The sequence below is a fragment of the Falco cherrug genome, chromosome 2 (genome assembly GCF_023634085.1).
Source record: "Falco cherrug isolate bFalChe1 chromosome 2, bFalChe1.pri, whole genome shotgun sequence".
NCBI classification, from domain to species: Eukaryota; Metazoa; Chordata; class Aves; order Falconiformes; family Falconidae; genus Falco; species Falco cherrug.
The window spans coordinates 61,441,686-61,458,148 of NC_073698.1; the positions used below are offsets into that span (position 1 = coordinate 61,441,686).

General features: G+C 41.8%; 1 protein-coding gene and 1 long non-coding RNA gene across 3 annotated transcripts; one reads left to right on the forward strand and one right to left on the reverse strand.

Annotated features, from left to right (window-relative positions):
* The first annotated feature begins 1,345 nt into the window (after positions 1-1,345).
* LOC129735355 (uncharacterized) lies at positions 1,346-6,432 on the forward strand. The gene is made up of 2 exons (XR_008730890.1): positions 1,346-1,825; positions 1,975-6,432. It is a non-coding gene; the product is annotated as an uncharacterized LOC129735355 (long non-coding RNA).
* Positions 5,797-15,445, reverse strand: ARGLU1 (arginine and glutamate rich 1). Of its 2 annotated transcripts, XM_055702019.1 has the most exons (4): positions 14,812-15,445; positions 10,457-10,682; positions 7,974-8,057; positions 5,797-6,717 (listed from the first exon to the last, which is right to left on the reverse strand). In XM_055702019.1, the coding sequence occupies exons 1-4, from the start codon at positions 15,165-15,167 to the stop codon at positions 6,553-6,555; spliced, it is 831 nt and encodes a 276-aa protein (XP_055557994.1). In that variant the 5' UTR covers positions 15,168-15,445; the 3' UTR covers positions 5,797-6,552. The 2 variants fall into 2 exon arrangements, with proteins under 2 accessions (XP_055557994.1, XP_055557995.1); XM_055702020.1 differs by lacking the exons at positions 5,797-6,717; positions 7,974-8,057 and adding an exon at positions 8,282-8,542 and having other exon boundaries at positions 14,812-15,432.
* Between the last annotated feature and the right edge of the window lie 1,018 nt (positions 15,446-16,463).

The following is a 16,463-nucleotide window of genomic DNA, read 5'->3' on the forward strand; positions in this document are numbered from 1 at the left end:
TGTCACAGTCGCTCCCGTAAAATGAAGGGGGTTACCGAATTTCTTCTAGCAGGGATTTCTTGCCAAAATAGTATCTGCAGAAAGGATTAAAAATTAAATCCCGGGAAATTACGGCGCTCTTTCTGCCATTTCCCTACCTTCTAGTTAAGGCACGCGAAGAGCATGCTAGGCAAGACCGTAATAAAGAGCCCATTTCGCATCATTTTATTCCCTAAGAAATATGGGCACTTACTTAAAAATCGGGTTAGTGGTGCTGCTCGTTCAGCTTTTAGACGAATGCGGAGAAGCCCTTATAAGGAAAACGACTGGCACTGCAATTTATGTCCCTGATCCATTTGGAAGAAAAATATTGGCTTTCCCCCCTGTTTTTAACTAAACTGGTGTTTCAGCCCCCCTCGCCCCGCCTGGCACAGACGCTCCTCCCGCTCCCAACAGAGGGGAGAGGAGGTTTGAGGCGCGCTCGATGCCCCATAGATTTTGTGTTAATTGTGTTGGGTAGCTTCTCTAATGAAAACTACCACTCAGGGAAACAAAGAAATCAGTTTGCTTTTCACACAAAACATCGAATACGCTTTAAGTAAACTGCTTAATTAAATTTAATTTGCAGTGAGGAAGGAATTGCAGATCCGGCGACGCAATTTGGTGGGAAAGGATCTGATTCCCGGGACGGAAACTTAGCACTCGAGCGGGAGACAGAGACTGGGTATCTATGCGCATCGAGGGGCATCAAAGGAGGGCTTCGCCAGTGAGGGGAGGAAAGTACTTAATTATTGAACTTTTAAACAAATGTGTGGTGTGTATCCAGTCGTGAGCCAATGTAAACACTAAGCCTGATAAATGCTCTTAGACGTGTAAGATAGGTTTACCTCAATTTTTTGATGCTGCTGCTTCTGTTTGTTTTGAAGCAAAAGGTTACGAGCGGTGTTTTGTAAAAGCTGTGAGTAAACTGTGACCTCTAACTCCCCGTATCCTTGCTTTAAGTAAACCAGAGGAAATGAAGAGCCCTGGTATTGTCTGAAAATATCCTCCTGTAGCTAAATATATCACTCCACTTCTATTGTCCAGCGGCTAATCATTTTAGGTAAATACAGCTGTTTTACTCTACTCCCCAGCATCCTGGTGATGCACGGGGAAGGTGTATAAAAATCACTTGTAAGTAAGAACCTGGAGAACAACCGGGAACTTATCTCCGAGCTCAGCCAAGCAACAAAGGTTAAGATATCTAGGGAAATGCGGGCTCGACTGCTGCTCCACTCGGGTCGCCCTTTCTGCCCGAAGGGCCGATCCCCGCGGCCGGGTCGGGGCGGCGGGCGCCTTGCGCGCCGCGGAGCAACCTGCGGGTCCGAGCGGGGCCGGGCCGGGCCGGGCGGGGCGGGGGCGGGGGCGGCAGGCGGCGCTCGGAGCCCCTGGGCAGCCGCGGTGCAGCCGCACTCCCTCCCCATCCCTGTCCCCGACCCGCCGCCGCATCGGCCTCCGACTCTCCCGCCTCGCTTCCGAGGAGCAGCAGGAATCGCCTCGGACACGGAGAAAACGTGAAAGTGCGGGCTGGGGACCGGGGTTTAAAAGCCAAAAAGCTCACAGAGGTGAGGAAGTTAGCAGCGGGCTCCGGCCGCCGCAGCGGCTCTCCGGGGCTGTTTGGCAGGAGGCCCCGCAGATACTCCGGGCTGCGCGGGGAACGCGGCTCCCTGGCGGACACCTCGCAGGGGACCGGCTTCGGGGGGAGGAAACGCTGCCGCTCCCGGCCAGCGGCGCCCCGTCCCCCCGCGCCCGGGCCGCCCCGACCGGAGGACGGACGGATGGACGGATCCGCAAGCCCGGCGAGCAGGTGAGACCTGCTTTTCCCTCATCCTTCAGGGAAAAACCTGGAATCTGCCATTTGCACTGCTTAAACCTTTATTTCCTGCACCTCAGCCAGCTTGAGAGCAAAAATCGGGTTTACTGCTGAATAACTCCCTTTCGGCTTCTTTCCGACAGTGATCTGGGCAATAATTACATAGGCATTGGCTCTGATCCTGCGAAATCTGTAACAAAAAGGCACCTCGTCTGAATGGGATCAGGATCGGGCCCACAATCCCTGATTCTCTTAAACATCAGTCTGAACATCGGCAGTGAGAATACACGGGACGTGAAATATTTTAAGTGGAACAGCTTACCATCACTCACCATTACTTGAAAATCTACCATTTTGAAAGTTGAAGAGATTATAGAATTACTGCTAAATTTAATAAAGACAAATGATGGCATGATTAACACTTACTGATTTAAGTGGATTGTTTACTGTTTATACAAACATGCTGGATACTTGAAACAGCTCCTAAAATCTCATTCACACCGTAACAATACATTTTCTGCATTTACTGTAGAGCGAGTATATATGTAGATGTTAATTTGCCTTCTCCATGTCTGTTTTATAACCGCAATCTTGGTTAACCATAGCTTCTTTAGAAAATGAGCTTGGTTGTTCCTAAATACAGCCACAGAATTCAAGCAGCCTTGTAATAAAAATCAGAAAAGAAGTGGGAACGTCCTAACCATACATTTTACTTCTCTGTTTATGACTTATTTTTACACTGGTTCCCAGTATTACCCTGAGAAAACAAAAATCTTACATTATGTTGTGGTCTGCGATGAGATATGTGGTGTGGGAAACAAGACCAGGGATCAAACTTCTATATGACCAGCCTTTTCTAAGGGTTTACGTCCCCTTGTGCAGCAGAGCTGACCAGGTTGTTCCCTGTGGAAATGTCAACAGAGGCTCAGCACTCTTCAGCTGGCTAACAGAACAGTGCGTTGGGAAGAGGGGGATAACCCAGAACACACGCATTTGGTAGTACTAGCATGAAAACGGAACAGAGATGTGCAAAAGCTATGGTGCAGCTCCAGCCGGACAGGCCTGTTGGTCTGAAACTGCACCAGCCTGGGCACTTTGACCAGGTTCTCCTGTCTTGGAAAGAGCCGTAGGCAGACAGGCAGCTCCACAGTTCTCTCCTGAAATGTTACCTCTGTAACGCAAACTGAAAAGTGTTTATCAACCTGATTTTCATGTGAGCTTGCACTGAGCCGAGACCCTGCGGTCACAGCGCTCATCCTTCTTCTCCTGCTTGCCAAAGGGATGACACATCCCCAAATACTCTGAAGATGTTTGAGACACCTCACACAGTGAGTGAATCACAACCAACACCTTCAGTATACATGCAAAAAATGGCACAGAAGCTCAAAAGGATCGTAAGAGGGCATGTTAGTAGCACTGGAAAGAGGAGTTTATAATCTTTGGGTCAGCAAGGGCAATAGGCATGGTGAGGTGTATGAGGCGACACAAAGCTTAAGAGAACAGAGACAATGAAGATCCTTCTTTTTCAAGACAAGATAGGAGCGGATGAAGTAGTGATACTTCAGTAAGGTAATACTGACATATCCGCCTGTACGTAGGTATGCAGTTGCTTGGCAGCTTAGACATCTTCGCCAACCTAATCGTCTCTGCTTTGCTAAGCTTCAAGGACACCAGCTCTCCAGCACATTTCACAGCAGTCAGCTTTCTGCTTGTGCTTGGACAAATGATGATAGCAAACATGGGAAGTTCAAAGGGCGGTTTAACAAATCTCCAAAGTAACAGCACACTGCTAGGATTCTGCTGCACTCCCACTCTCTCCTGCCTCTGCTGGATAGATGCATTGTTCAGCATTAGAACAATTCTCCAGGACATTTATGAACAGGGTTTGGGAAAACTAAGATCTCTTCTGTCATCATGTAAGGGAAATGAATGCTGTGCAAGATAGGTGGTAACAAAAAATGCCTCCTGGGGGCAGGGGGAAGGGGGAAGAAAAAAACCCCCACCTCCTTGCAAAAAGCCAGAACAAACCAAAAAACTGCCTAACCAAAATTTGAAATTGAAACTTTTAACTATAATGGAAGAAAAATTAAACACCCAACACAATTTTTAACAGCAATTTCTCTAGGTAGGTTCATATCCTGATGCAAACTCACACACAGCTCACACTCAGTTAAATCACTATGCAAATGCTGGTCTACGTTCTAACCTACTTTGCATCAGACAGGTATCAAGTTTTAAGGGAATACAAGAATATCTTGAGCTCTTATCATCAAAAGCCAATTTACCCCCTACCCAAACTGTGTCCACCTTTATTTTCCTAGAAATCAAGCGTATCCCTGAGGCCCTCCATTTTAAAAAAGGAAGAAAACCCCAGAATAATGCAAACATGATGTCCGCCCACACCAGGTCTACGAGACCTCCCTATGAAATACAGAATGCTTTAGAACAGTAGTTTCTACCAACTGAAATTCTGCCTCAACAGAAAAATAGAAATACGTGTCTGGTTTCCCTTTTTTGAGGGTTGGGGGAAAGAAACACAGGCAGCAAGTTTAGAATGGAAAAAAGGCAACCCTAACTGTGACTGGACATTTTGTCCACACAGTAGTCCTGAAGGTGTGACTGAAAATAGCCTCTCAAGTCTAAGCCTACGCAATGTTAACTGTAAGGAACAAATGCTACTAATTAGCATCAAATTAGCAGTGTAGGACAAAATGCTTTGGTACAACAGCTGCACATATGAGAACTTAAGTGTCTTGCTTCTGGAAGAGGAGAGGAAACAAAAATGCATAGGTCTGTTTTGAGTATTGACTTTTAATAGCTTGTTTCTCATAAGGGAAAAGGGGATGTTTTCTGTTTGAGAAATACAGGTATCAGTTGAGCTTTAAATACAGCCTGCTCCTGCCAACAGGTCATGTACATGATTTATTTGGCTTTGAATTTTGTTTTTATGCATTAAGCAACCTTCAACCTTCTTTTGTAATACAAGATATAGACAAATTAAGTACAGTAATAGTGTAGGTATTTTACTGTCTTCACATTTTTCTTGACATACTGGACAAAGCGATACACATCAATCTGCCCCCAAGCCCAGGTTTCATACAAAGCACGTTGAATACTGCTTTCAGTGGCACATGCAACTTGCTCCCACATTTAACTTGCCAAATCTACAGAAACAGATCCTTTGGGAACATCAGGAATGATTTCCAACTTTGCCCAGTGATATTCAAATGCTCAGACAACTACTGGTAGTTTTTGTTTTATGGTTACTACAGATGTTGCACACCAATAGGAAAAAGAAAGTTTTAGAACTGGACAAGCTATAGTAACCAGGTTTTGGTAGAAGAATTATATACCAAAAGGGGAGTTTATATATGGTTTTCAATCTGTAGTTTCTCATTTTTCAAAATAAAACCTGTATATATAAATGGATAACGTTCAAGATCTGTATATGAGTAACAGTTGCCTTCTGGATAAAACAGTGTATTTCAACAGAATCTCACTTTCTGTTTTTCACTTCAAGTATGCTAGCCAGTCCAGTTCTTTGGGAAAAAAAAAACTTCCATTTTTAAATCCTTTAGGACCCATCAGATTCATTATATGGTAATGATGTTAACTTATACAATATACTGCATTATGAGGTGAACTGGAGGGGATTAGATATTGAAGTACTGGTCCGGGTGCAGTAAGCCAAACAGCTGTTTAAGCGTGATACTACAGCTGAAATAAGTCTCTGTCAGAATAAAAACCAACATTCATGAAAACAGCAGCAGCAGCCATCAAAAACATTCACAACTGCAGGGATTTTTTTTTTTTTTTTACTGTGTGTAATTTTGCATTATAAACAGGAGAAGCCACAACAGTTTAAAGCAAAATAAAAAAAAAATACCACTATAGTCTCGAATTTAACAATGTAAATTGTCACTCGGCTGTTATAGAAGTGTACTAAAAAAATTTACTTAAACATATGAATTTAAGACTTTCACTTTATTCAGCAAATTGGTTTATTTACACAATGGGGAACGCTGGTTGAATGCTGTCAATGTAATAAAAACAAATCTAACAGAGACAATACTGAACTCCCTCTATGTATTCATAGCAGGTATGACAAACTATTTCCTTACCTGTATCAGGAACATCAAGCGCAACAATGTGACAGTATCATAGGACACTGATTTAACAATAAACCACAGAGGTCCAGTAATACTATGGCAATTTACTCATGTATTTACTGACTTAAAAAAAAATAAAAATATTAAAAGTCAGCAATACCCAGTATAAAGTTCTGTCAATTATCAGAGTCAAACTCTGATGAGTAGGTCAGTAAAACCTTATCAGATCATCCACAATTCACAAAGTGACCTGATCTGCTTCAGACCACTACCACAGAAAGAAAATTGATGAGAACAGATTACCCTCTAAAAGGCAACAATGATCTGATAAGGGTTTAACTTAATGGAAGTTTTAAAAAAAAAAATATTTAAGAATTGCAGAGCACAGCCCCTATTAGAACAAGCTAACTTTCCAGACTTTCAAAAGACAAAAAAAAAAACAAAACCAAAAAAAGAGAGGGGAAAAAAATAAAAGAGGAAAAAAACCAAAAAGAACAAAAAAAACCCAAACCAACCAACACTTCAACATGAAGCTACCATACAAAGTTTTTTTTTGTTTTCCTTTTTTGTTGGGTTTTTTGTTTGTTTCTTTTAAGAGTTCAGAGTTGCAATTTAATCCTGGCTTTTTAGTGAGAAGGACAGTTTTGGCCTAGACTTTCCTTTGCCCAGGATCATTTTTTGCTCTTCTTTTTGCTGACGTTGTCTCTCTTGTTCTAGTTTCATCCTCTCCTCATGAATCTTTCTTTGTTCTTCAACAATTTTCAATTGTTCTTCAGCCTATACATGAAAATGGTAGAATTTAGGCCAGCATATTTTGTAGTCATAAAAGCCACTTACAAGTCCATATTAATGTCCAAACAGGTCCAGTCCTGCACAGGTATGTAAGCAGTTCTACCCGAGCTAGATGCCATAGCTGGTTTCAGTGAAACTATTTATAAAATGGCTACTTGAATGGAGTTTAGGAGAAACACTGAAAACTGTCTACAGCTAATGTATTGAAATCTTGAGTGCTTACTTGCAATGTTTTTCAGCATTACCTAGCAAACAACATATTACATTTTAATTAAAGAAGTCAGTGTACATATAGAGATATTCCCCCGACACCTGCCATGTGTCAGATGAAAGCACAATACAGTGAAGTAACAGACCGCCAAACAGGTCTCCCCACTCCAAAACCCATCTAAAACTCCCTCCTAATTCAGAACAATCTTTACTTGATCTTGAGTAAGTCAATCCTTACACTGACTTATGGTTCTTACAGCTCTTCCAGTGGTCTTACAAGGTGCTTATTTTGTTCATTATGTCAGTTAATATTTTAAATTTTCTATTTGTCTTATTTCCACCATAGGGGGTTGAGAAAAGGGTAAACCAGGAAGAGATCTAAAGCAGATATAGTTCAAGCAGTTTTAAGAAGCATCATCTTTACCTGAAAAACGTGCAACTACTTGGGTAACTGAAACCGGTAAGAGTTAATTGGGATTTAGAATAAGCTTAGTTTGGCTTATCATTAATGATTAGAATCAGCTAAAACATATTGAAAGTTCTCATGAGGCCGGCACCTGCTTAAATAGGCTTGGAGACCAACGTAAGCTAGACCTTCATAACATAGACATCTTAAGCTTATGCTGAAAATTCCTTTCAACACTTGTAAATCAACATTATACTATTCTCAAATCCAGTTTGTACTTGTCCTGCTCAACAAAACAGTTAGTCACTTCTGTTCTAGAAGCTGAACAAGTTTGCAAACTTACTTCAACCTTCCCTGTGAGATATAGTTAAAAATGTATTTTTAAAATTCTGAAGGCAGTTTTCTTCCCCTGAACTAACTACACTTGAACTAGTTTTTTAGACTAGTATTACGGCTAAGGATCTGGTCTCCTATGGTCAAGGGAAGGAAAGCAACGCTACTGACATAACTGGCAATGGTAAGTTAAAATCTAGAAAGGGGTCCATCTGTTTATTTTAATTATGTTGCAAATCAGGCAGAGGGACCTGTATTCCCCTACAGAACAGTTAACTACATCTCCACATACCAGTTTAGCTTGTGCTTCTGCAATTTTTCGATTATTCTCTTCTAGTATTCGCTCTAGTTCCTCACGCTTTGCACGCTCTTCTTCCTAAAGGGGAGGACAGGGCAAGATGTTAGTAAAGTAAAACATCCCTTTCTGTATGTTCACTAATCTTTCTCAGAATTCTTTTGTGAACTGACTTAAAGTGGTAGCTTTACAGCCACCTATTTTGTCTCACAACGGTAAATTGTGCAGCCACTAAAACTGGTTTCTAGTACTCAATTTAAATCATCCCGCCCAGTCCAAACAGCAACCAACTAAACCCTCCCTAATCACAGAATCCTGACAATTTATTACTAGAATTTTATTATCACACAAATCAACAAGGACAACTACGAAAACTGGATAGTATTTACCAAATTAAAAAGTAATATAGAAAATATAAATAAAGTGAATAGTTTGTCTCACCAATTAAGTATACCTACGTATTCTTTACCTATACTCCTTTAATCAGCATTAAAAGTTGAATATTTACTGTCTTGTCCAGTGTCCTGCAGAGTGTGCTCCTCGGCTGCCATACGCGCCAGCTTCCTCTTTAAAATGATTTGTACTGTTAGCTTGGCAATACCTGCATCAGCAGCTCAACCATTTATAAAGAAACAACATACAAGGAAGGCTGAGCTGAGGAATGCAGATGTTTATGATAAGAAGGAACAAAAATATGTAAATCATTCCTAAGGCAAACAATTAATAAGAAAAATACATTTACTGTTAGTGAAAAATACAAATGGTAATCCATACTTCATGGAGCTATGGGCTTCTTTCATGGGGAGAATGGACTAAACATTCAGTATTTTGACAATTTTAAGACAGCTGAAACTGTCATTTGCAGTCTGAACTTGAAATTCAGGAGTCCAGGGAAGGCAAGATCAGGAAATAAAGCCTTGTAATTCTTGTTTTCTTGGTGAATTTTATGGAACTTTGTTATGCAACTCATAAATATGAAGACTGCGTGAAAGTTTTTTGAGGTTTTTCAGTTCACATAATATATATCCCAATTATTTTAATATTTGGAAGATTTAAAGTTAGCCAGAGATTGTGTCTGTGTAAGAAAAAAAAGTTAATACGAACAAAGCAAGCATACGAAGAGAAAACTTCTTACTATGACTAGTAACCAGCTACTAGCTAGCACACCTCACTCCAGGCATGGAAGTTTATTCTGCATTATAAAAAACTGATGGGACTTCTCCACATCACACTGACAATAGGGAAAAAAAAAAAAAAAAAAAAAAGTCATCCATCTGATCAAATGAGAACCTCTATATATGAAATGTACGCTGACTACAGACATCTAAATTCAACTTAAGTTCTTTCACGGTAAGGTTTGAATTTGTAAAACAAGTGTAATTTAATACTCTTAATATTTGTTGTAACTCACTGTTCCGGTTTTGGGGTTTTTTTTGTCTTTTTTTTTTTTTTAAAGATGCTATGTTACAGACAAGTCATGTTTAGTATGGAGGAGAAAGCTTCATTGCTACTGTCTTTCCTTTTGTAAGCCAATCAAAATAGTAATTTAAAATAAATTATGTAGGAGGTACAGACTGAAAAAGGCATTTGAGACTTATGATTATTTAGCAGAAATTTCCATTACAGTTTAAAGTCTGTCTTGAAATTTCTGGATCCTGGAATGATTGGTGCAGGCAGGCATCAAAGCCTTTAGTAGCAAGTTACTGTCTCACAGAAAGACATTTTCAGCTTCTGCTCCAGCTGCTGATGAAAAAAAAAACCAAAAAAACCAAAACCAAACAAACAAAAAAAACCAAAAACAAACAAAAAAAAAAACAACCCCAAGTCACATGTTCAGCTTGACTTCAGACAAGGGCAACCTGCTCTTTTATAACTTCTAGAGAAAAAAAAGGAGTTGTTAGTAGTTATTAAAAATGGATATCATGATTTGGACATAGATCCTTCGTGAAGACATGGATGGGCTTATGCTCGAAGTCCCAGAATTAGTCCAATGTATGCTCAAGGAAAATGTTCATTTTAAACAAAGAGTTAAGACACCTATTTGTTAGACAGGTACTGCAGCTCACTGCTGGACCCTGCTTTTTGCCTGACTGAAGGCAAAAGCCTCTTACAGTCTAGGTAAACAAAATGAAACAAATGAAGGATACATAATTACAGATTTTCAATACCCTTCCCCAAAAATGAAAGGACCGCTGATAAATCCTGCAGCCATGGCAAAAGTTTCAAACAATTCTGAAATATGTAGGTCAGTTCCATTAAAAATCAAGTATCCTTGTTCAGGTTTTAGGAGAATAACTGTTTAAGTATCAGTGAGCTCCTCTGAATAGGCTAGAAATTAAGTTTCGCAGCAATGCAAGTTTATACGAGAAGGGAATTAGATTTGCTGTATTCCATCTCTTTCTGAACCGAACAGGAGGCACAAACCGACACTGAAAGTTTTGCCATGGACTGTCTCTACTTTCCAAACGACCGAGCGTTACCTCTCTGGCTTTTTGTGCTGCAAGTTCAGCTTGTCGCTGTCGCTCGAGTTCTTCGAGCAACTGTTTTTCCATGATGCGCTTAGCCTCCTCCACCCTGCGGAGAACCTCTCGCTCAATCTCATCCTTCCTTTTCTCCAACTCTTCTTCTACACGTTTAGCCACAAGCTCTTCCACTCTTCGAGCAGTTTCTTCCTCTATGAGTTTCTCTTCAATTTCTTGTTGACGACTACAAAATGCAAACACAAGGATTACTTTTCTATCAACAATGAATGCACTGAAACAAACTCTTTCAAGTACACAGCAGCAGCCACGCTACTGAATCACTTTTAATATTTTATACCTTATACACACAGATCATATATATTTAAAGAATGTTTTGCCCTACATTTAAAGAAAGTGAATATTCAGGCAATCGGTGTTCCCAGTGCAGGGAACCCATTCAGACCGTACCATATTTAGCATCTCTCCACATCTCAAGGGACTAAGTTTAAGGAGACAGCTTATCATACTACTTCTTGATCTTTTCTTTTCTTTTTTTTTTTTCTTTTTTTTGGGGGGGGGGGGGGGGGGCGGGGGGAGCGAGGGGGGAGAAAAAAGTTAAAAAAAAAGAAGAAAAAAAAATAATACCACACCAAACTTTGGCTATCCTTTACCCTTCAGGAATTTAAATGGTCTCATTTTTAGGCTGTATGTAGCAATAATCTCTTGTAAAATCTTGTCCTAAAGCCCTCACCTCAAAGGCATCAAACTAATCTCTAATAACTAAAATAGAAGACAGAAGTAGTAACATATGTAATTTGAAAATTTTAACAAGAATTCCAGGTGTTGTATCTCTAATCTAGTTATCCAATCATTTCCCTTATCAAATTTTAAGTACCTCACCTGTCCTTAACCTCTTAATTGCAGCACTCTGTTGCTACTGTAATTATCCAAGAAAGATAAAATATACCAATACCAAGCACTAACCAAATCCCTGTAAACTTCACAGTTTTTCATGATCTGAATTTTGGAAATACTTTCAAATGTCATCTTGTCTTTATTTTTATTTAGCAGCAGGATTATCACTTAACCTGATCATTGTTTTAAGTTTTCACTAAAAAGGATACAAAAAGATTAGGTCAATTTGCAGGTTTATTACCAAATCAGAAAAAAATCTTTCAGGTAGTAACTGCTAGTACAAATGGCAACTGGATATCCAAAGACCAATAAAAGTAAATATTGTATAGCTATTTTTCATATAGTACTATTTATACAGAATTATTGTGGGCTTTGGGAAGAAGATTGTTCTTTTTAACCTTGAAACTGAACTTTCATTTTAAGTATTCTGTGAAGTACAGAACAGTCTTAAAAACTTATCTTCTGGCCCGTCAGCCTCAGAAACCAGGATTTAGAATAACAACTACTGTTGTAACATCTTAATATCCTGTCATTTTCATAATTTTTCCATTTTCCTACCTTATTTATATTGAGAGACATAAACCTAACTAATTTAAAAAGAAAAAAAAATGTTACGGGATTTATTAACATTTTGATTTCCCAGTGTATAATGTGCACATATGCAATAGGAAGATAATGAAATATGGATTACTAATCTAGATAAACATGTGAAATATTGAGGTGAAAAAGCTTCCAGTTTCCATTGTACATGTATCCTCTTTTCAAAAGTGTACTGAACCTAACGGACAGTCTATCTCCTTCAGTACAAAGTTCTGGAACCCTCAACTTACCAACTTTCAGCCCCAGAAGACAATTACCCTTCTTATGTTCCTCAAGAGATAAGAAACTTAGCTGGTAGAACATTAGGCCAGCATTCACTTTTCCTGAAGCAACACAAAATACCTTCAGGTGATTTTTTTTCAGAAAAACAAACAAACAAACCCCACCAAAATGAAAACCTAGATCACTACCACCATCCAGAAAAATGCATCAACCTTATCCTGTTACTGTGACTCTGCCATGCCACTACCTATGATCCTCTCTGGACAAATTCTTAAACATCCTTTATATACTAAATACCCTTTTATTTTTAAAGGTTTTTATTCCCTCTTCTGACTATTTATTCAGCAGCGAGTACTCTCATTGTCCTGTACTGATAAAGCTTAGTGTAGGTAAGAGGCTGTTCTACAGAAATCATTCTTCAGAAGGCTCATGTTCACATGTTTTATTCAACTATTTTAGCTTTACATCTAACATCAGGGAAATCTGGAATAAAAGTTAGCTAACTGAATTAAGATAATACATACATACAAAAATACCCCTGACACTCATGTCTGAAGTAAGTTTTCAAATATCCTCAGCAACTGACAATGTACTCAAATTAAAGCACTGTGCCTGCACATGTTTAAATCCTAACCCCAACAAATTCCATTCAAATTTAATTAAACCAAGCAAACATATTTTCACATTCACAGGCAAAGACAATATTACAAATATATATATATATATATGATGGCTTTGAGTTTATCAAGAAAATCAAATACACAGACATAAATCTCAACCATTTGTTCTGTAGTTTATATGAACCTTTTTTTTTTTTTTAAAGGGTAGGGACTTAAGACTACCCTATATATAGGTGTAAATTTACCACCCTGACCTCCAGAGAAACAGATAAATTCACTAATGTACAAGTATTTTTATTAAGCTCCATTTACTTCTGAAAGACTAATTTTATAAAATCTCCAGAAAACAAACTGCTCACATTTCAGCAGACTTCTGAGGGAAAAGAACCATTATATTCACAAGGCCTTTATAGAAAACTAGCATTATAGGAAAAAGCAGAAGTTAGGCTATGTATTAAGATTTTAACAGACATGAGAAGAAAGTCACTTTCAATATATGAATTATCCACTAGTTAATTCAGTCAACAAGAAAGTACTGCTTTCCTTCACTAACACGAGTATATGTTAACATATGTAACACAATTTACACATGACTTATTCAACTACCAGTTTTCTACTCTAACTTTTATTGCTTTTCCTTTTTGAAATTTAAAGTGTATTCTAGAAGCATCAAAATTCTATACCAAATCTTTTCTGATACTGTTTCTCCCTTAAAAAGTTTACTATTGTTGCCAATGTCACTCAAATGTCATATTCCTCCTACAGAGTCTTCATGAGTATTTTAAAATTTCAAAACCTGTATAGAAAAATTACTTACATATGAACTAAAACAGTTCTAGAATACCAAGATAAACCACTCACTGTATTCTCAAACTGTTAAGCACATTCCAGTTCTTTATCACAGATATGTATGGAACACTTCTATTAATTTAGGTACTGAATAAAATTATAAACCACAAAATTAGGATCAATGACACAAAAAGCCTTCAACATTTTCACAGGTGTCTGTGTTACTGTGAAAGTTTTTGATGACATCACTATCAAATTCTGAAGTCAGCAAAGGAGGTTATCGAGAAACAAAAATTCAAGTGACAATTTGTGGTGATCAAGCCTTCTGAACTGAAATTAGTATTTCATTAGAACAATATCGCTGAAATAAAACTCAAAGGTCCACCTGAGAATTAACAGAACTGCTTGGCTTCACACATACAAACAAGTGCTACTTCTGGATTCAGCGCTCCAAGGAGCAAGGGCAACATTCAAAGAGCAAGAATCTCTCTTATCACAAGTGTTAAAACCGTTGTTCTCTCTGCTGCATAAAGATCTCTTTCATAACTTAACAATATTGCTAAACATCTTAATGCACATCCAACATTCATTAAAACAGAATTTATCTATCTTTGTAGACTTTATAAATAACCACATTCCCCGCAATGAAAACATAAAAAAGAAAAGGCTTCAAATAAAACAAGTCACCGGATCTCACTGTCCCATTTGGCAAGAAAATAAAAAAACCCCTCAGTGTTAATATAATCGTTGCATGGTACTTCTTAAAACCCTAAGTCGAGCAATTCCAGATGCCTCCGCTCGACGCATAACCAGCTCCACGCCACGAAGGGGAGGGGCAGGCAGTGTGGCAGTGCAGCACAAAGCCACCGGGGCGCGGAGGGCCCCTGCGCAGAGCGAAGTTTACAAGCAGCGCAGGAAAGCAGCGGCGCAAGGGCTGCGAGCAGAGCGGGCGGCGAGGCAGGCAGCGTGCGGGAGGCTCGCGTCCCGAGGGGGCGGCTCCCAACGCACCTGCGGGAGCCCGGCTTTAGGAGAGGGCAGGATGGCGGGAAAACGGGCAGGAGTTAGGCCTCAGCGCCTTTACCTCAGCCGCAGGCTGCCCTTGTCTGGAGGAGGAAGGCACGGAGAGAAAGGCGCCCGGGGCACAGCATGGCTCCTTCTCTCCCCCTTCCCCTCACCCCCACCCCCCACCCCCGCCCCCCGAACCCCCAGCCCAGGCCCGGGGCTCACATTTTCCGCTGCCGCTCGAACTCTGCTTTTTTCTCCTCCTCCTCCCGCTTCTGCTTCTCGTCCAGGCTGCTGCGCTTGCTCACCGTGCGCCCGAAGATGTCGATGCGATCGGGCGGGGAGGAGGCGCGATCGCGCTCCCGCTCCCGGTCGCGGCGGGAGGAGGGTGCCGTGTTGGAGCGGGACCGGGACCGGGACTCCCGGCGCCGGTTCCGTTTGCTCTCCCGGGACTTAGAGCGCTTCCGCGCCCGCTCCTTCTCCCGGGAGCGGGATCGCGATCGGCTCCGGTTCTTCTTGTTGTGCTTAGAGCTCTTGGTGTGCTTGGAGCGGGACGAGCTACGGCTGCGGGACCGACCCATCCCGGCAGAGGAAAGGAGAGGCCGCGCCAGCGACCGCCCGACCACCCCCGCCCCCTTCGCTAGCGGCGCTCGAGAGAGGTGCGAGGAGGCTCTACACGCATCGGCACCGCTCGGGCGGGCCCCTCGTCCTCTCCGTTTCCACCGCTTTGCGCTGCGAGCAGAAGGAGCAGGCCCCGAAAACGGGAGCAAGTCCGGACGCAGGCAAGATGGCGGCCCTAGCAGAGCGGTGACTCTCCTCTTCCGCCCCACAATGCACTGCGCAGCGTTCGAGCCGTTTGCTTCCCTCTTCCCCCCCCCCCCCCCCCCCCCCCCGCCTTTAGACTTTAGAGTCACACCGGAGAAGCACGAAAGCACTCGTTCATTTTCGGCAACCAATGGCAAGCGTCACTCGGAGAGGAAGCCTCATTCGGTGGCGCTCCTATTTCGCGCATGCGTACAGCGTACGTTCGGCGTGCAGCGGTTGCCGGTGGCGGAGGCGTTTAGGGGAGGTTATTTGTTCTCGGGGCGGTTCAGGGGGTCAGGATGCGGTTGTTTGGGGTCGGCTGGTAGTTGAGGACCTGCTTTGCTCGCCAGTGTCCCCAGCAGCAGTAGCGTCTTTGCCGCGCTGTAGGCACGTTTGCCGTTAGTGCAGTGTAGTGCAGTAAGGTTCGGTCGTGCTTCGGCCCAGCCGCAGTGAGGGCAGCCCCGTAGCCCCCGGTGAGGGGGACTTAGGCGGGAAAGGTAAGGGGGACTTTAGGCACTTGGAGGCCCACCTAGCCCGGAAGGTCGCTTGGGGAAGCGGCCAGGAGCGGGAAACGTGTAAGGACTAGGCCGGTGGGTGCAGTGCCGTCTATGGGTGTTTTGTGGGCTGCCCATGTCTGTAGCAAGGGCTGCCCGCGGGAGTGCCCCGTCCGGCCGGTGCCCCTCGGCCGGTGACCCTCGGCCGGTGCCCCGCGCCGCGCTGTCCGGGCGGCTGCGGCCTGTGGGGGTGGCCCCGCATCCACGGCCGCGGTGCTCCACAAAGTAGGAATTAGCGTATTTTTCTTTAACTAAAGTTTTTTTAAAGCTTTTTTCTTTTTTTCTTTTCGGTTGTTGATTTTTTTGTTTTGATATAGAGGACAGAGCGAATTATCACTGCAGATTAAAGAAGTTATGAAAAGCCATTAAAGTCCCCAATAAACTGTGAAAACTAGTTTTTTGGAGTGTTCTGTTGAACCACATTGTCACTGGGATCTGTTTCATGGTACCTAATCTCTAACGTGGCACAGTGACTCTGTATTTGCACTACCATAGGGTGAGTTTACCTGTACACGTTAT

Bases quoted from the DNA above. Each gene is read 5' to 3' on its own strand.
- ARGLU1 (XM_055702019.1), bottom strand. From the start codon at position 15,167: ATGGGTCGGTCCCGCAGCCGTAGCTCGTCCCGCTCCAAGCACACCAAG. The intron at 8,058-10,456 runs GTAACGCTCGGT...CCTCCCCTTTAG, and splicing joins CAGCACAAAAAGCCAGAGAG to GAAGAAGAGCGTGCAAAGCG. The intron at 6,718-7,973 runs GTATGTGGAGAT...TTTCATGTATAG, and splicing joins CAGAAGCACAAGCTAAACTG to GCTGAAGAACAATTGAAAAT.